Source organism: Oryctolagus cuniculus, chromosome 2 (assembly GCF_964237555.1).
Source record: "Oryctolagus cuniculus chromosome 2, mOryCun1.1, whole genome shotgun sequence".
NCBI classification, from domain to species: domain Eukaryota; kingdom Metazoa; phylum Chordata; class Mammalia; order Lagomorpha; family Leporidae; genus Oryctolagus; species Oryctolagus cuniculus.
In genome coordinates this window covers 10,640,862-10,661,107 of record NC_091433.1, presented here as the reverse complement: position 1 = coordinate 10,661,107, position 20,246 = coordinate 10,640,862, and the positions used below count along the sequence as shown (strand labels likewise).

At 38.5% G+C, this 20,246-nt stretch overlaps 1 protein-coding gene across 2 annotated transcripts in view; it reads left to right on the top strand.

Moving 5' to 3' along the window:
• Window positions 1-20,246, top strand: part of FBXL5 (F-box and leucine rich repeat protein 5) — a 61,882-nt gene that overhangs the window by 38,084 nt on the left and 3,552 nt on the right. Inside the window, exons 10-11 of one of the 2 annotated variants that reach the window (XM_051830210.2) lie at window positions 14,542-14,690; window positions 14,801-14,858. In XM_051830210.2, coding sequence (XP_051686170.2) covers window positions 14,542-14,690; window positions 14,801-14,814 — 163 coding nt within the window. In that variant the 3' untranslated portion in view covers window positions 14,815-14,858. The remainder of the gene's footprint in view (window positions 1-14,541; window positions 14,691-14,800; window positions 14,859-20,246) is intronic. The other variant, XM_051830211.2, reaches the window with a different exon arrangement.

Here is a 20,246-nt window from a genome sequence, read left to right as displayed (position 1 = left end):
TCCATGAATTTTTTGAAGTACCCTTTTGTTTTTTCTTGATAATGAGATATAACCTGTTCTGGGACAGTGTTTAGAAACACTCAGAATGGTCCAGTGTTTGATGTACTTCCATAGGCTTTCCTACAGTACAGCCTCTAACAAAACTGGGCTGCCCTGAACCGCTGATAAATTAGTTGTTTACCTTTAAAGTAAGAAATTAGGGATACATGAAAAATGTTTGTGGTGTGTGCTCAGGTAGACTTTGAAGAGTTTGTGCTTAGAGACCTAAAGTTCTTATGAGGTTGTCTAAAACAAAAAGCAAAACATGTAATCAAGGCATATGGTGGTTCCATGGGTGCTAAATATGTCTGTGAATATCAAGCACACTTTCCTTATTTGAAGAGCAAAAAATCATTGTGAAAGTGTTGAAGGCACAAGCAGAGTCAAAAAACTAAATGTAAGAAGATAACCATACTACTTTCCCTTTCTCCCTCCTTCAATCCCCTTTTTTCCTTTTTTTTTTTCTTTAGTTTTTCCAAAAACATGATTTCAGTTCACTCCATAATCACAGTATTAATGCATCACTAACCCTAATATTCAACAAGTAAAAAGTAGAAAGACCAGGGCTGGTGCTGTGGCATAGTAGGTTAATTATCTGCCTCTGGCGCTGGCATCCTATATGGGCATTGGTTTGAGTCCCAGCTACTTCACTTCTGATCCAGCTTCCTGCTGATGGCCTGGGAAAGCAGTAGATGGCCCTTACACCTACATGGGAGACTTGGAAAAAGCTCCTGGTTTTAGACTGGCCTAGCTCCAGCTGTTGTGGCCATTTGGGGAGTGAACCAGTGGCTAGAAGACCTCTCTGTCTCTCTCTCCCCATTTCTGTCTGTATGCCTGCCTTTCAAGTAAGTAGTCTTTAAAAAAAAAAAAAAAAAAAAAAAGTAGACCACAGTTCTACAGGAGTATCAACAAGGGCCAAAACCAACAATCAAATCACAAGATGTCCATTTTATCCCTATACATTTTTCTTTCTTTCTTTCTTTTTTTTTTTTTTTTTGGTATTCTATAGTAACTACCACATATCTGAGAAGGCATATGATATTTGTCCTTTTTGGATTGGCTTATTTCACTAAGCATAATGGTTTCTAGTTGCATCTATTTTGTTGTAACAGACTGGATTTCACTCTTTTTTATGGCTGAGTTGTATTCCATAGTGTATATGTATTACATTTTTCTTTATCCAGTCATCAACCGATGAACATCTGGGTTGCTTCCATATCTTAGCTACAGTGAATTAAGCTGCAGTAAGCATAGGGGTACAAATAACTCTTTGCATATGCTGATTTCATTTCGTTTTGGTAAATTCCCAGGTGTGGGATGGCTGGGTCAAATGGTATATCAATTTTCAGATTTCTGAGGAATCTGCATACTGTCTTCCATAATGGTTGCACTAATTTACAATTCTACCAACAGTGTATTAAGGTACCTTTTTCCTCACATCCTCACCAGTATTTATTCATTTTGATTTTTAGATGGTGTCCATCTAACTGTGTTGAGGTGAAACCTCATTGTGTTTTTATTTATATTTCCTTGGAAGATTTTTCCATTTTTTTTCTACTCTTCTATTTCTTAATGTCTTGTAGTTCTTGTTGTAGAGATCTTTTACATCCTTTGTTAAGTGTATCCCAAGGTCTTTAAATTTTTTTTGTAGCTATTGTGAATGGGACCGATCTTAAAAGTTCTGTCTCAGCCGTGGCATTGTCTGTGTATACAAATACTGTTGATTTTTTTTGTGTTGATTTTATATCCTGCAGTTTTACCAAACTTTCTTATGACTTCCAATAATCTCTTAGTGAAGTTGTTGGTTCCCCTATGTATAGGATCATGTCATCTCAAACAAGGATACTTTGACTTTCTCCTTTCCAATTTGTACTCCTTTTATTTCTTTCTCTTGCCTAATGACTCAGACTTTTATAACTATATTGAGGGGCTGGTGCTGTGGTGTAGTGGTTAAAGCCCGCCTACAGTGCTGGCATCCCATATGGGCGTTGGTTTGAATCCCAGCTGCTCTACTTCTGATCCAGCTCTCTGCTATGGCCTGGGAAAACAGTGGAAGATGACCCAAGTCCTTGGGTCTCTGCATCCACTTGGGAGACCCAGAAGAATCTCCGGGCTCCTGGCTTTGGAACAGTGCAGCTCTGACTGTTGCAGCCAATTGGGGAGTGAACCAGTGGATGGAAGAAACACCCCTCCTCCTGCCTCTCCTTCTCTCTCTCTCTCTTTTTTTTTAAGTTTTATTTATTTATTTATTTGAAAGAGTTACACAGAGAGAGGAGAGGCAGAGAGAGAGAGGTCTTCCATCTGCTAGTTCACTCCCCAGCTGGCTGCAATGGCCAGATCTCACTGATCCGAAGCCGGGAGCTTCCTCTGGGTCTCCCATGTGGGTGTAGGGGCCCAAGGACTTGGGCCATCTTCCACTGCTTTCCCAGGCTATAACAGAGCTGGACTGGAAGTGGAACAGCCGAGTCTTGAACCAGTGCCCATATGGGATGCTGGCCCTTCAGGCCAGGGTGTTAATGTGCTGTGCCACAGCGCTGGCCCCTCTCCTTCTGTTTAACTCTTTCAAATAAATAAATAAGTCTTTAAAAATAAAACAACTATATTAAATAGTAATATTGAGATTGGACATCCTTGTCTGGTTCCTGATCTTAGTGGAAATGCTTCCAAATTTTCCCCATTCATATGCTGCTGGCAGTGGGTTTGTCATATATTGTCTTTATTGTTTTGAGGTATATTATTTCTGTACCCAATTAGCTTATGGTTTGTATCATGAAAGGATGTTGTATTTTATCAAATGGTTTTTCTGCATTTGGTTTCTATTCTTCAGTTTGTTAATGTGATGTATCATGTTTATTGATTTGTGTATGTTGAACCATCTCTACATCCCAGTGGTAAGTCTCACTTTACCCAGGTAGATGATCCTTTTGCTGTGTTGGTTTGATTCAGTTAGCTAGTATTTTCTTGAACATTTTTGCATCTGTGTTCATCAGGGCTATTGGTCTATAGTTACAGTTTTTGAATTAAGATGATGCAGGTCTCATAAAAGCATTTGGGAGGATATTATCTCTTTCAGTTTTGAGTAGCTTGAGAAGAATTGAAATTAGTTCTTTAAAAGTTTGATAGAATTCAGCAGTGAAGCCATCTGCTCCTGGGCTTTCTTTGTTGAGAAGGTCTTTATTACTGATTTAATCTCCACCTGAGTTCTTGTTCTATTTGTATTTGTGCCTCAATTTCAGTAAATCACTGCCTTGATTTGTGTTGAGAAATGTTTCTTCTATACCCAGTTTGCTTAAAATTTTCATTATGAAAATGTCTTCTTTTTTTCACATGCTTTCTCTGCATCTACTGAGATAATCATATGGTTGTTGTTTAATTTGTTAATGTGATATATCTCATTGGTCTATAGTGTCAATTAACTCTTGCTTCCTTGCTGATCTTCTGTTTGGTTGATCTGTCCCTTGCTGAAAGTAGGGTATTAAAGTCCCCCATTACTGTTGTATTGGAGTCCCCATTTAGATCCAGTAACATTTCTTTTTTAAGTAGTTAGGTTCCCTGTAATTAGGTGCATATACATTTATAATAGCACATCTTCCTGTTGAATTGATCCCTTATTCATTACATAGTGCCCTTTTTGTCTTTTAATTTTTTTTTTATGTTAAAGTCTATTTTGTCCAGTATTAGGATGGCTACACCAGCTCTTTTTTGGTTTCTGTTAGCTTGGAATTTCTTTTCCCATCCTTTCACTTTGTGGATATCTTTGTTGGTGAGATGTGTTTCTTGTAGGCAGCAAATAAATGTGTTTTTATTTTTTAATCCATTCAGCCAATCTGTGTCTTTTAACTTGAACTTTGAAGTCATTTATCATTCAAGGTGACTATTGGTAAGTAATGACTTGGCCCTGACATTTTCCCATAAATATTCCTATTGTTTATTTGGATTTTCTTTTTACTTTTACTTTATCGCCAGTGGCTTGTGCTGTTGCAGACTGGTCTCACCTCATTCTGCAAGGCTGGTGTTGAGGTTCTGGGCTTCTGGGGTCCTGAGTTGTGTGTGTCCTCACCTTCCTCGTAGGTCCACAGTGTCCCTCTAATTTGTGTGAACTTTCCTCTGTCATTTTCTCCCTAATTCTTCCCTAAGACTACACTCTCTCCACTTTTTTTGAAGCTATTTTCCCTTAGACCAGAACAGTACACTCCCTCCCTGTTCACCATCTTGCATCTAATCTGACCATGTATGTTTGGATTTTTTTCTAGGCTCTTTATTCCATTCCTTTGGTTCTATGTGTTTTATGCCAATTCCTTTCTTGATTATGATGTTAGCTCTGGGTTTTTCCATCAATGACCTTTATTATGTTAAGGACTTTCCTTCTATGTCTTAATTTTTAAAGATTTTTTTATTAAGAAAGGGTGTTTTTCTTTTTTCTCTCTTTTTTAAAGTATTTATTTATTTATTTGAAAGGCAGAGTTATAGGGAGAGGTGGGGAGATGCAGCGGCAATGAGAAAGAGATATCTTCTATCTGCTAGTTTACTCCCCAGATGGCTGCAACGACTGGGACTGTGCCAGGCTAAAGCCAGTAGCCAGGAGCTTCATCTCAGTCTCCCATATGGGTGCAGTGGACCATGCACTTGGACTGTCTTCCCTTGCTTTCCCAGGTACATTAGCAGGGAGCTGGATTGGAAGTGGAGCAGCCGTGAGTGGAACTGGTGCCCATATGGGATGCTGACACTGCAGGCAATGGCTTTACCCACTAAGCCACAGTGCTGGTCCCTGAACTTTATCAAATGTGTTTTTTGCATCAGTTGATATGATCATGTAGTATTTGTCTTTGAATCTGTTGAGATGAATTGTTTGCTTTGTGTATGTTAAATCAGCCTTACCTGACAGAGATAAAGTCTTTTTTTAACATAATGTATAATCTTTTAAGGTCTTGTCCAGTTCAGTTTGACAGTATTTTATTGTGTTTATTTAATGCAGTTGCATTACTGTTCACAAGGGATATAGTCACAAGAGATTATTTAGTACTGGTAACTTGAGTTGCATACATAAATGAGAACATTTTTTACTATACCTCACTATTTATAAATTCCAAGATATTTACTCATATTAATTTAAAAGGCAGAGAGAGATCAATCTTTTCTTCAGTTAGCTCCCCAAATGCCTGCAATAGCCACAGTTAGGCCAGTCTGAAGCTAGGAGCCAGAAACTAAATCTGGGTCTGCCACCTGGGTAGCAGAGACCCAAGTAATTGAACCAGTACTTGCTATCTTCCAGGGTATACATTGACAGGAAGCTTTAATTGGAACTGGAGCCAGGTCTCTAACTTAGGCACTCTGATATGGAATGAAAGGTGTCTCAGGTGATAGCCTAACCTCCGTGCCAAATACCAGCCCTGTTGTTTAGTAGTTTGTGCCTGGATACCAGTATGAATGTGTTTTGTTATTTTTAAATTTTTTGATTTTTTTCTAAAGATTTTTTTTTTTTTTTATTTGAAAGAGTCGCAGAGGTCTTCCATCCGCTGGTTCACTCCCCAAATGGCCGCAGTGGCCAGAGCTGAGATGATCCGAAGCCAGGAACCAGGAGCTTCTTCTGGGTCTCCCACATAGGTGCAGGCGCCCAGGGACTTGGGCCATCTTACACTGCTTTCCCAGGCCATAGCAGAGAGCTAGATTGGAAGTGGAGGAGCTGGGACTTGAACCAGTGCCCACATGGGATGCCAGCACTGCAGGCCAGGGGTTTAACTCACTGTGTCACAGCACCGGCCCCAAATTTTTTTTTAAAGGTGTACAAATTTCATGTATTTCATATATGCAGACTTAGGAGCACAGTGATACTTTGCATTCTGCCCATGCTCCCACCTTCACTGCTCTTTCCTTTCCCATTCCTTCCTTCAATTATTGCAGTTATCTACTCTGTCTATTTTATACTCGAAAGATTAACTTTACACTAAGTAAAGAATTCAACAAATAATAAGCCAAGAAAAAAAAAAAAACCCGCCATTCCTCAACAGTAGAGACAAGGGCTATAGACAATCATTGAACCTCAGAATGTCATTTTTACTCTTATAAATTAGAGTTTTTTGGTACTGTATTTACCTCAGATCAGGGAAAACATGGTCTTTTTGGGACTGCTTATTTCACCAAGTAAAATTGTTTGCAGTTGCATACATTTTATTGCAAAAGACAGAACTTCATGCTTTTTTATGACTGAGTAGTATTCCATGGTGTAGGTATACCACAATTTCTTTATCTAGTCACCTGATGATGGATAGCTCAGTTGATTCCATATTTTAGGTATTGTGAATTGAGCCACAGTAAACATGGAAGTACAGATAACTCTTTTCATCTGTTTTCATTTTATTTGGGTAAATTCCCAGGAGTGGGATTGCTGGATCATATGGTAGATGTATTTTCAGATTTCTGAGGTATCTTCATACTGTCTTCCACAATGGATACACCAATTTACATTCCCACCAATAGTGGATTAGGGTAACTTTTTCTGCATATCCTATCTAGCATTTATTGTATGTTGATTTCCATTCTGCCTGGGGTGAGGTGAAACCTCATTGTGATTTTGATTTGCATTTCCATGATGGCTGGTGATCTGCACATTTTTTTCATGTGTCTGTTGTCCACTTCAGTTACCTCTTTTGAAAAATTGCTGTTCAAATCCTTTGCCCATTTCTTAAGTGCATTGTGGTGTTGTTGATTTTCTTGAGCTTTTTGTAGATTCTAAATATTACTCCTTTATCAGTTCCATAGTTTGCAAATATTTTCTCCCATTCTGTCAGTTGCCTCTTTAGTTGCCCCAGTGTTTATTTTGCAATGCAGAAACTTCTCAGTTTGATGTCATCCCATTTGTCAATTTTGGCTTTGATTGCTTGTGCTTCTGGTATCTTTTTCCAAGAACTCTTTGCCTGTGCCAATGCCTGTGCCAATGGATGGAGTTTCCTCAGTGTTCTCCTCAGGTAATTTGATGGTATCAGGTCATAGACTTAGATCCTTGATCCGTTTTGTTTGATTTTTTTTAAGGTGTATGGTAGGGGTCTTATTTCATACTAATGCATACAAAGATACAATTTTCCCAGCACCGTTTGTTGAAGAGACTGTCCTTTCTTCAGGGATTGATTTTAGCTCCTTTGTCAAAGATTAGTTGGTTGTAGATTCATGGAATGATTTCTGGAATTTCTCTCTGTTCCATTGTTCTGCATATCTATTTTTGTTCCAGTACCAGGCTGTTGTGATTATTACTGCCCTGTATTATGTCTTGAAATCAGGTGTTACGATGCCTCCAGCTTTTTTTTTCTGTTGTAAAAGATTGCTTGGGCTATTTAGGGTCTTTGATGTCTCCATATGAATTTTAGCATTGTTTTTTGTAGAGAGGAGTGTTGTTGGTATTTTGATTGGTGTTGCATTGAATTTGTAAAATGCTTTGAGTAGTATAAAAGTTTTGATGATATTAATTCTTCCAATCTTCAAATTTGGAAGATTATTCCTAATTTGTGTGTCTTATTCTATTTGTTTCTTTAATGTTTTATAATTTTCATTGTAGAGATCTTTGACATCCTTGGTTGACTTTATTCCAAGTTATCTAAGTTTTTTATAGGTAATGTGAATGGTATTGCTCATAGAAGTTCCTTCTCAGCACGTCAGTGTCTTTGTGTACAAAGGCTATTGATTGTTATGTGTTAGTTTTATATCGTACACCATCACCAAACTGTCTTATGAGTTCCAGTAGTCTCTTAGTGGATTATTTAGGTTCCTCTTCATATAGAATCATGTCATCTGCAAACAGGGATAATTTGACTTCCTCTTTTCCAAATTATATCTCTTTAATTCCTTTTCCTTGCCTAATGGCTCCTAGAGTTTCCAGGACTATATTGAATGCAGTGGCGAAAGTGGATATACCTTGTCTGGTTCCAGATCTTAGTGGAAATGCTTCCAACTTTTCCCCAGACAGTATGATTCTGGCTGTGGGTTTGACATAAATTGCTTTGATGTGTTTAGAAATATTACTATCACACCTAATCTGCTAAAGTTTTCATCATGAAAGGATGTTTTATTTTATCAGATGCTTTCTCTGTATCTGTTGAGATAATCATGTGGTTTTTTTTTTCTTTTTTTTTTTTTCTTTTCTTTTTTTTTTTTTTTTTTTTTTTTTTTTTTTTTTTTTTGACAGGCAGAGTGGACAGTGAGACAGAGAGAAGGGTCTTCCTTTACCATTGGTTCACCCTCCAATGGCCGCTGCGGCCGGTGCACCACGCTGATCCGAAGCCAGGAGCCAGGTGCTTCTCCTGGTCTCCCATGCGGGTGCAGGGCCCAAGCACTTGGGCCATCCTCCACTGCACTCCTGGGCTTCAGCAGAGAGCTGGCCTGGAAGAGGGGCAACCGGGACAGAATCCGGCGCCCCGACCAGGACTAGAACCCGGTGTGCCGGCGCTGCAAGGCGGAGGATTAGGCTGTTGAGCTGCTGTGCTGGCTGGTTTTTATTCTTTAATTTCTTAGTGTGATGTATCCATTTATAGCTTTTTGTATTTGAACCATCCCTGCATACCAGGGATAAATCCCACTTGGTCTGGATGAATGATCTTTCTGATGTGTTGTTGGATTTAATTCACTAGTATTTTGTTGAGGATTTTTGCATGTGTTCATCAGTGATAATGATTTATAGTTCCCTTACTTTGTTGTATCTTTTTGTGGTTTTTGAATTAAGGTAATGGTGGCCTCATAGAAAAAAATTTGGGAGGACACCCTCTCTTTCAATTGTTTTGAATAGTTTCAGAAGAATTAGAGTTAGTTTTTTTTTTTTTTTTTTTTTTTTTTTTTTTTTTAAGATTTATTTATTTGAGAGGCAGAGTTACAGAGAGAGAGGTCTTCCATCCGTTCGTTCATTCCCCAGATGGCGGCAGCGGCCGGAGCTGTGCCATTCCGAAGCCAGGAGCCAGGAGCTTCTTCCGGGTCTCCCACACTGGTGCAGGGACCCAAGGACTCCATACTCCACTGCTGTTGCAGGCCACAGCAGAGAGCTGGATAGGAAGTGGAGCAGCCGGGTCTCGAACCAGCACCCATATAGGTTGCGGGCGCTTCAGGCCAGGGTGTTAACCCACTGCGCCACAGTGCTGGCCCCAAGTTAGTTCTTTTTTAAATGTATGGTAGAATTCAGCAGTGGGCTTTATTTTTTTGGGAGAGTCTTTACTACTGATTCAATTTCTGTCTTGGTTATTGGTCTGTTTAGGTTTTCTGTGTCTTCATGGCTAAATTTAGGTAGGTTGGCCGGTGCCACGGCTCACTAGGCTAATCCTCTGCCTGCAGCGCCCACACCCCAGGTTCTAGTCCCGGTTGGGGCGCCGGATTCTGTCCCGGTTGCCCCTCTTCCAGGCCAGCTCTCTGCTGTGGCCCGGGAAGGCAGTGGAGGATGGCCCAAGTGCGTGGGCCCTGCACTCGCATGGGAGACCAGAAGGAAGTGCCTGCCTCCTGGCTTCACATCAGTGCGGTGCGCCGGCCATAGCACACCGGCCGTAGCAACCATTTTGGGGGTGAACCAACAGAAGGAAGACCTTTCTCTCTGTGTCTCTCTCTCTCATTGTTTAACTCTGCCTGTCAAAAATAAATAAATAAATTTTAGGTAGGTTGTATTTGTTTTTTTTTTTTTTTTTTTTTTATTTTTGACAGGCAGAGTGGACAGTGAGAGAGAGAGAGACAGAGAGAAAGGTCTTCCTTTGCCGTTGGTTCACCCTCCAATGGCCGCCGCGGCCGGCGCGCTGCGGCCGGCGCACCGCGCTGATCCGATGGCAGGAGCCAGGAGCCAGGTGCTTCTCCTGGTCTCCCATGGGGTGCAGGGCCCAAGCACCTGGGCCATCCTCCACTGCACTCCCTGGCCACAGCAGAGGGCTGGCCTGGAAGAGGGGCAACCGGGACAGAATCCGGCGCCCCGACCGGGACTAGAACCCGGTGTGCCGGCGCCGCTAGGCGGAGGATTAGCCTAGTGAGCCGCGGCGCCGGCCCGGTTGTATTTGTTTTAAAATCTATCCATTTCTTCTGGGTTTCCCAATTTGTTGTCATACAGCTCTTTGTAGTCATTTCTGATGATTCTTTTATTTCTGTGGTGTCTGCTGTTACATTTTCTTTTTCATCTCTACTTTTATTGATTTGGGTCTTTTTTTGGGCCAGTGGTATCTCAACTTTGTTTATTTTTTCAAAAAACCAGTTTCTCATTTGCTGATCTTTTATGTAGTTTTTTCTGGGGGGGGGGCGGAGTTCAATTTTGTTTCTTCTCTAATTTTTTTAAAATACTTATTCATTTATTTGAAAGGTAGAGTTACAGAGAAGTTACGCAGAGAGAGAGAGAAAGAAAGAGAGAAAGAGGTCTTCCATCCACTGGTTTTCTCCCCATATGGCCACGACAGCTGGAGCTGTGCCGATTGGAAACCAGGAGCCAGAAGCTTCCTCTGGGTTTCCCTTGCAGGTGCAAGGGCCCAAGAATTCAGGCCATCTTCTTTGCTTTCCCAGGCCATAGCAGAGAGTTGGATCAGAAGTGGATCAGCTGGGACTCGAACTGGTGCCTATATGGAATGCTTGCACTACAGATGGTGTCCTTCCCAGCTCCTTTTCTCTAATTTTAATTACTATTTCTTTTCTCCTGCTAATTTGGGGTGTCATTTGTTCTTGATCCTTGTTTTCTAGATCCTTGAGATGCATTGATAGCTTGTTTATTTGATGCCTTTCCAATTTCTTGATTTTGGCGCTAACTGCTATAAACTTCCCTCTTAACACTGCTTTTGCTTTATCCCCTAAGATTTCATATGTTGTATTATCTACTTCATTCCTTTCCAGGAATATTTTGATTTCTTTTTTGATTTCTTCTGTGATCCCATTGTTCATGTTGTTCAATCTGTGTTTTTGCATGTTTTCTAGAGTTTCTTAAGTTGTTAATTTCCAGCTTCATTCCATGGTGGTTGGTAAAGATACATAGTATGGCTTCAGTTTTTTCGAATTTGCTGAGAGTTGCCTTATGGCATAGCATATGGTCTGTCCTAGAGAAAGTTCCCTGAACTGATGAAGTGAATGTGTATTCTTCAGCTGTGGGATGAATTGTTCTCTAGATATCAGATCCATTGGGTCTCCATAATATAGATTAGCTATATTGTTTCTCTGATTTTCTGTCTAGTTGATCTGTCCATTGATGAAAATGGTGTGTCTAAGCCCCCCATTACTATTAGAGTGTATATCTCACTTCAGATATATTAACATTTGTTTAAATAGCTGGGCACCCTGGCATTGGGTGCATATACATTTATTATAATGACATCTTTCTGTTGAATAGGTCCCTTAATCATTACAAAATGCCCTTCTTTGTCTCATTGAATAGTTTTTGTGTTAGTCTATTTTATCTGTTATTAGGATGGCTATACTTGCTTGTTTTTGCTTTCCATTAGCATGGAATATCTTTTTCTGTCCTTTTGCTTTCAGTCTTTTGTTGGTGAGGTGTTTCTTGAATGCAGCAGAAAGGTGGATCTTGTTATTTAATCTGTTCAGCTAGTCTGTACCATTTAATTGGAGAATTTAGGCCATTTACATTTATGGTTACAAGTGATAAATTGGTCCTGCCAGTTTAACATAAATATTCCTATTAAATTCATTGAATTTCATTTATTCTTTTACCAGGAGTTTTTTCTGCCTCCACATTCCTTCATAATGATGTCTATCTTTTTGTGTTTCTGTGTATAGCACATCCCTAAGCATCATTTGTAAGGCTGGATGAGTGGCGACAAATTCTTTGAATTTTCTTTGTTATGGAAGATCTTTGTTTCACCTTCATTTATAAATGTGAGCTTTCCAGGGTATAATATCCTGGGTTAAGTTTTTTTTCTCTTGAGACTTGGAATATATCTCGCCATTCTCTCCTAGTTCATCGCATTTCTTATTAGTTGTTACTACTCCTCTATCTAAACCTTTCATTGAGTCCTACTGTCCTTTGGCAAAAGGCCATATTCTTGGCCTTTGCTTGGGTCTGTGATTTGTCTTTTTTTAATCTTTTGTAAATCTCCCTCATCCTCCTGTGTTCATCCTTACCAAAGACAACATTGAATGGATAAATACTCTGCACACACACACCCCATTCTTCAGTTGCTCATACTCTGCTATTTTCTCAGTCTCCAAGGTACCTCACTTCTCTTTCTTGGGTTACTGTATTTGCTTCCTCTGTCTCATTTACTATTATTGGGTAACTTTACTCATCATTTCTATCACATCTTAGATGCTGCTTCCAGGAAATCTTTACTGACCACCAAAGGCCCTTCTCCATACTCTCAAAAGGACATTTATTGTATGGTACTATAATTACTTGCTTACTTTTCAACTTAATTGATTTTCCACTAAGTTCAGTAAGTCCATTGACTACACAGATGGTTTACTGAAGCATATATGTGATACGAAATTTTATATTCAATGCACTTGGTCCTTATTTGCTGGAAATTTTTTCACTTTTAGAACTGAAGCAGTCTTTGCATTGAGGCACTGAGATCTTTTATTCTTTTATACCATTTTTTATTTTTTTTACTTTTTAAAAATTTATTTTTTTGAAAGGCTTAGTTACAGAGAGAAAGAGAGAGAAGGATCTTCCATCTGTTGGTTCATTCCTCAAATGGCCAGTTCTGGGCTGGGCCATAGCCAGGAGCTTCATCTGGGCCTCCCATGTGGGTGCAGGGGCCCAAGTACTTGGGCCACATTCCACTGCCTTACCATTCACATCAGCAGGGAACTGGGTTGGAAGTAGAACAGCTGAGCCTTGAATCAGCTCCCATAGGGGATACTGGTGTTGTAGGCAGCAGCTTAACCCGCTATGCCACAACACTGACCCTGGAAGAGAATTAGTAAACTTTTAAACCCTGTATTTCTTTCCTTAAAGTCTGCTTTGACTAACTGCTGTGGTCCAGTCAAATCATAGGAATTATGAAATGATGCTGTAGTTAACCTAAAGTCTGTAAGAATAGGGGAAATCTATGATTAAAAGTAAGTTCTTAAAATTGAATCAAAAGGTAGCGGGAAGTATGCCTTTAAATTTCTCTTGGGATTTGTTTTCTTGATAAGCTGTTTTGAAGAGATAATTTTGTTTCTTAAACTAGCATATACAAAACTTTAAAATGTTCCAGTCTTTACCATTCATTATCCTCCTCACTGAACACATTTATCAGTAATATTTTCTTTCTTTCGGATCTCAGTAGTTTGTGTACTTTTTACTGAACATTACTTCATAATTTTGTTGTGAGAGATCAAACAGCACAGAGAATACTCCTCCATCCCTACTTCTCTCTCCAACCCATCACAGCTAGGGCCAATGCCAGAGCTGGGAGCCAAGAAGCTATGCCACAATTGTGAACTGAAACTGATCACTTTGACTAGTGAGATGGCATTGGTACATGCCACCTTGATGGGATTGAATTGGAATCCCCTGGCATGTTTCTAACTCTACCATTTGGGGCAAGTCAGCTTGAGCATGTCCCAAATTGTACATCTCCTCCCTCTCTTATTCCCACTCTTATATTTAACAGAGATCACTTTTCAGTTAAATTTAAACACCTAAGAATAATTGATAGAATAAAAAAGGGAGAGAACGCTCCAACATGGAAAGCGGGATACACAGTAGACTCATAGAATGGCAGATGTCCTAAATAGCACTCTGGCCTCAGAATCAGCCCTTAAGGCATTCGGATATGGCTGAAGAGCCCATGAGAGTACTTTACGCATGGAAAGCCAAGACACTCTGGCCAAAAAAAAAAAAAAAAAAAAGGACCTAAATGAAAGATCTCTGCAAGTGAAATCCCAGTGGAAAGAATGGGGCCATCAAAGAAGGAGGTACCTTTCTCTGAAGGGAGGAGAGAACTTCCACTTTGACTATGACCTTGTCTAAATAAGATCAAACTCAGCAAACTCAAAAGGCTTCCATAGCCTTGGCAACTCATGACAAGAGCCTAGGGAGATTACTGACGCCATAAACAAGAGTGTCAATTTGTTAAGTCAACAACAGGAGTCACTGTGTACTTATTCCTCATGTAGGATCTCTGTCCTTAATGTGTTGTCCAATGTGAATTAATGCTATAATTAGTACTGAAACAGTATTTTACACTTTATGTTCTGTGTGGGTGCAAACTGATGAAATCTTATTATATACTAAATTGATCTTCTGTATATAAAGATCATTGAAAATGAATCTTGATGTGAATGGAATGGGAGAGGGAGCGGGAGATGGGAGGGTTGCGGGTGGAAGGGAAGTTATGGGGGGGAAAAGCCATTGTAATCCATAAATTGTACTTTGGAAATTTATATTTACTAAATAAAAGTTAAAAATAAATGGATTCCTGCCCAAGAATAAGGTTGGTTATCAGAAATTCTTGTATTTTCTCATTACCAAATCAAAACATGTAAAATAGTGGTCTAGTGGCTAATAGGAGTACATTAATTTTCATAGAGTGACATATTCTAATTGTTGAATTATTTCTTTTGTAGGGTTTTGACTCTGGGAGGAGGGCTGCCTTATTTGGAGCACCTTAATCTCTCTGGTTGTCTTACTGTAACTGGTGCAGGCCTGCAGGATTTGGTTTCAGCATGCCCTTCTCTAAATGATGAATATTTTTATTACTGTGACAACATTAACGGTAATGCCTTTTAACATTGAGATACTTTAAACTTAAAGTATCTTAGCAATTCTAATAATTTTGATGATTTTAAGTTTTCAAGGTTTCTAATTCAAGTGTCTTGCTTTCAGATTTAGTACTTTAAATTTGATAAAATAGCCATGCATTCATTGATTAGTATCTTGAAAGGTAAGTTTTTCTTTTCAGATAGCTATTCATATGTACATTCTGTCAGGTTTTTGAGTCATGTAGTAATTAAATTATTAAAAATGGTAGCTTGTTTTATGGAAATACTGAAATACTTATAAAGTTTTGGGGAATTTCTGTAGTGTTTGCTCTTTAAAAGTTCAGAGGTATTCTAGATGCACTGATTTCTCAGGAACAGTAGACTCAGTTTTTGTGGTACACTTTATCAAGTGCAGTAAAAAAAGGAGGGCGTTGATCATGTGAACTCCTTATGAGTTCTGGGCCTGATTCCAAATAAATCTTACCGAAGATGGAGGGAAGGATAGTGTGGTATTGAGAAAAAGCTGATATGCTTTAGACATGACTAAAATTCCTATAGTATTTGATTCCTGAACCTACTTAAAAAACATATTTCTTGGTGATTTTTTGGGTCATTGTTTTGTTTTTCAAGACTACCCTACCATCCAGTGGTCCTGTTGAATATGCTTTCTGAAAGTGCTTTCAGTACTTTTTAGGCATTTTATAGTCACTGCTAGACACTAAATTTTGCAGAAGTATTACAAGCTGTTCCTCAGTTATTAGTAAATGGTTCAGCATCCTATATTTAGTGCTGGGAGAAAATTCAGATGGCCCAGATTCTCCTGTGCACGTTTTTATACTATATACTATTGTCTTTGAGAACCCACTTCATCTTCAAGTGATGGAAAAATCAGCTGAATTTTTCTCAGAACAATTGATAGGAGCCAAGAAGATAAGAGAGAATAGTGATGTACTGGGAGATAGAGAAGTTAGCAGATCTGCTATTTCTTTCTTTCTTTCTTTTTTTAAGATTTATGTATTTGAAAGTCAGAGTTACACAGCGAGAGGAGAGGTGGGGGAGTGGGGTCTTCCATCCGATGGTTCATGCCCCAATTAGCCACAACAGCCAGAGCTGCACCAATCTGAAGCCAGGAGCCAGGAGCTTCTTGCAGGTCTCCCGTGCAGGTGCAGGGGCCCAAGGGCTTGGACCATCTTTTACTGCTTTCTCAGGCCATAGCAGAGAGCTGGATGGGAAGTCGAGCAGCCAGGACTCGAACTGGCATCCACATGGGCCACAGTGCTGGCCCCCAAATCTGCTATTTCTTAGAAATTAGATTTTCCTTAGAATATATAAGGAGATCAGAGATGACAACTCTAATATTTTGGAAATCACGATGTTATGCAGGAGATGACTACTTTTATTCCTATACATCAACACTAAATTGAAACATATCTGTTGACTTCACTGTATAGTCAAGGAATGGTGAAGATGGTTGCCATTTTAGATGCAAACTGCTGAGTTGGCAAAAACAAAATGTAGTGTAGCACTTATTTTTTTAATTTGAAGTTTTTAAAGATTTATTTATTTGAAAGGTAGAGTTACAGAGAGTGAGAAGCAGAAAGAAAGTGATAGGTCTTCCATCTGCTGGTTCACTCCCCAAATGGCTGCACTGACTGGAGCTGAGCCGATCCAAAGCCAAAGGAGCTTCTTCTGGGATTCCCACACAAGTGCAGGGCCCCAAGCACTTGGGCCATCTTCCACTGCTTTCCCAGGCCATAGCAGAGAGCTGGATCAGAAGTAGAGCAGCCAGGACTTGAACCGGCACCCACATGGGATGCCAGCACTGCAGGCAGTGGGTTTACCTACTATGCCACAGCGCTGGCCCCATAGCTCTTACTTTTGTGGATGCAGTTGGTTTGATAAGAGTTTTTTGTGTTTTTTTAACTTAATATTTTATTATTTTTTGAGATAACATTTTAAATTTACATTATGGTCAAAGGCTTAATGGCTCTACTAAATAGAGTTCAACAAATAAGTAAAAGGTTTTTTGTTTTAACAGGAAGTTGTATTATTGTAGCCTCAGTGTACTTCTTTTTTTGACAAACAGAGTGGACAGTGAGAGAGAGAGAGAGAGACAGAGAGAAAGGTCTTCCTTTGCCTTTGGTTCACCCTCCAATGGCCACCGTGGCCGGCGCACCGCGCTGATCCGATGGCAGGAGCCAGGTGCTTCTCCTGGTCTCCCATGGGGTGCAGGGCCCAAGCACTTGGGCCATCCTCCACTGCACTCCCTGGCCACAGCAGAGGGCTGGCCTGGAAGAGACTATGCATGGGTTTACAAAAAAATTTTCAGCAAAATAAACTTAATGCTTAATTCCACTTTCTATAAACTTTTTGAAGTACTCATAATAATAACTAAGCAATCACTTTTATAAGAAAACACATTTTATTTGAATTTTGAATTGTTCACATTGATTTCAACACAGGTTATATTTGGGAATAAATCTAATAACCTAATTTATTATATTTATTTTGGGATATATAGGAGTTACGGGTGGTGCGGCATTGAATATCGTTTCATTTTTATGACCTAGTTACTTGTTTTGTGTTTGTGTTTTTAAACTTCTTGAAGTAATATAGATGGGATAAATTTAATATATAAAATCTTTTGTACTGTCAGTATTCTTTTCATGTTAATCTGTTTTGAATATGTAAATGTTAAAGTGTTCCAAAGGAGCTGTTATATTACTTTTGTTAAATATACGATTTTTGTTTTGGTAAATGATTGGTAATTTTTAATAAATAAATTTTAATGAAGTGATCTGATTTTGAAAGATTTGAATGGAAATTGAAATGCTTGTTTAACCCAATATTCATTCTCCTTTTATAGTTTGTTGTATGGTTTGGGGGAGCTAGGTGACTTGTTACTTGTGTTGCAGAGTTCCGGCTAATGCTTTGATATAATCTTTTCATTAAAAGGACGTTGGACAAGCTACAAAGTGTTACAGTTGCATTGTAACTAGTTTTGCAAGATATCATAATTTCAAAACAATTTAGCTTATAAATATTTAGTGAATGCCTAATGGCTTGCTTTGGCACTCTTTCTATTATTACTATTATTTTTGAAAGTAGTCTGTTTAATACAAGGCTGTGGAGTAATGAGGAAGCATATTTAGGTGCCAAATTATATTTTAAATATTTGAGAGTAGCCTTTAAATGTGTTTTGTTAAGTGAAAATCTACATAGTTAATCAGGTTATTAATTGCTAAGTTATTAATTAAAGGAAATAAATGCTAAGAAACATTAGTCATTGAGTAGTAAATGATAAGGACAGCAGAACTTAGCACTAATAGAGATTTTTGACAATTGTCATTAGCGATTCAAATAACTATCCTGAGCAAAAAAACCATTATCCTAAGCACTCATAGGAAGTGCAACTTTTGAATGTTCTGAATGATTCTTTATAACTTTTAAATTTACTATTTAATTGATAAGGATTTGAATCTAAAAGCCTTCTTAGCTGTAACATTTAAAACATTCTTTATCATTTTAAGGTGTTAATTGTAATAGCAGTTTTAGTGCTCTGAATAACATTTGAACAATGATAGCAAATAAACTTTCGTACATATTTGCATTCAATGTATTTATAATTTATGAATTAAGATAGATTAGTTCATAGTTTTGGATGTCTCAGATGATTTGCTCTCTTATGTTTCTAATTTAAGTTAAAGAGGAATTAAAGGTAAGTGAAGGTAAGTGCAGATATATAGCCTGAGTAAAGTACAGCACCTAAAACCCAGGAAAAACAAGTCATTTAATAATAAAAATTGGGGGAGATACTAGCTAACTTTACAGTTCTTTTCACTTAATATTTTAAAAGATTTTATTTAGTGCTTATGCAGTTTTATTTTCCTATTTTGTTTACTCTTTATAATTTCTTCCTCATGTTATAATCATTTGAGTTCTGTGTTGAGATAAAAATCTGCTGGTGATAAGTATTTTAAAGGAACTGCTTTTTGTCAGTATCTGTGGCAGCATAGCTGTCTACTTGATACACCCGGCAACCTGACCTATCCTAGTGATATTTCTCTCTAATGCTGCCTCGTTGTGTCTGTTGTCCATTTTTTTATTTGTTTTCTGAGCAGTCTTCTGTGATATTTAAGGGTCTTTCAGTCGTTGTCTTTATTTTGGTTTTGCTTTGGGCCTTTGGTAGAATAAAATCCTTTCATTGGTACTATCAGTTTCATGATTATTAGTATCAGACACCAGTAATTGCTTTGTTCCAGACTTCAGTACAGGATTGTAGTTCTGAGGTGTTTAATATTCTTCTCTAGAGAGACTTTACTTTCAAATTTGGAAATACCAGTTTGTTAATTACTTCTCTGTACACTTAGAATCCCACTGGAACTCAGATATTCTGGTGCATAGTTGGAGCAGAGGGCACATTTTATATCAGTGAAAGCTGAGGTTTTGTTTTATGATTAAGAAGGAACTGCTGACAGCAAGATTATTAGCTTTCTACCTAGCTAAGAGTGCAGACTTATACTCCCATGCTTTTCTTCCCCTATTATTTCTACCACCATCCATTTGACATTGATGCAGAGTGACCCGGGTAACCAGGGTAGAAACTGAGGGTGCTGGGCCTCAGAGTCTCGGGTGAGGATAGTTCAAAGCTGTATGGATCTGGATAAATGTGAATCTCAGGAGAACGTCTTCCTTGACCAATTGCTTCTTTGAGGTCCCCTTTTACTTTTTACCCTTGTAAATCAGTTGCATACTTAACCTTTCTGCCATTTAAAAAAATGAGAATATAGACATTTTGAAGTGTTTTAGGATGTCTTAGTTTGGAAAACTGTATGAAAATCTCCATGTCTCTCTCTCCTTATTTCTCCCTTTAAAAAGAAACTTAGAATAATTACACACTGATAAATTATAGATCAGATACTTCTTGACAAAACCTAGCAATCTAGGCCTTTTGTCCTGGACTAGGTTTCAAGGCAGGGGCACGTTAGTGAGGCAGAACTCCGGCTGTAGGAACAGGCACTACGTGATGGGCAAAGCAGTAACTACTGTAGGGAATGAGGAAAGACAGGGAGTGGGGGTTGCATTGTAGGTAAAACTGGAAATACATTCAAAGGGAACACCTGGTCAGAAGCTGATGGTGTTAGGAGTTTCAAAACATAGGTTTCCTTATCAGGGCATTTCTAATAAATAGTTAATGGCATGTACCAAAAAATGTTATCTTGACTTTGTGGTTAAGATGACATAACACTGTCCTATTTTAAGGGGAAATAATTTCACAAAAACAATGCTTTGTGAACTTTAAATATTTGCCATATTTTTCATTTAAAAATGGAACATATATTTATTTTCATTAAATAAAAATAGGCTTTATGGTATTTCAGTTTTACACTTAAGATAATTTTAAACTGTTGGAAAGTTTTAAAAATATAAACAATATAAGGAGTCTTCATGTACCAGCAGTTTTAGCAGTTATAACTCTGGTCAGCCCTCTTTCATCTGTTACCATTGCCTATTCGATAATTTAAAGCTAATCCCAGCATCATTAGTTTTAAAATTAATTATAACTATTT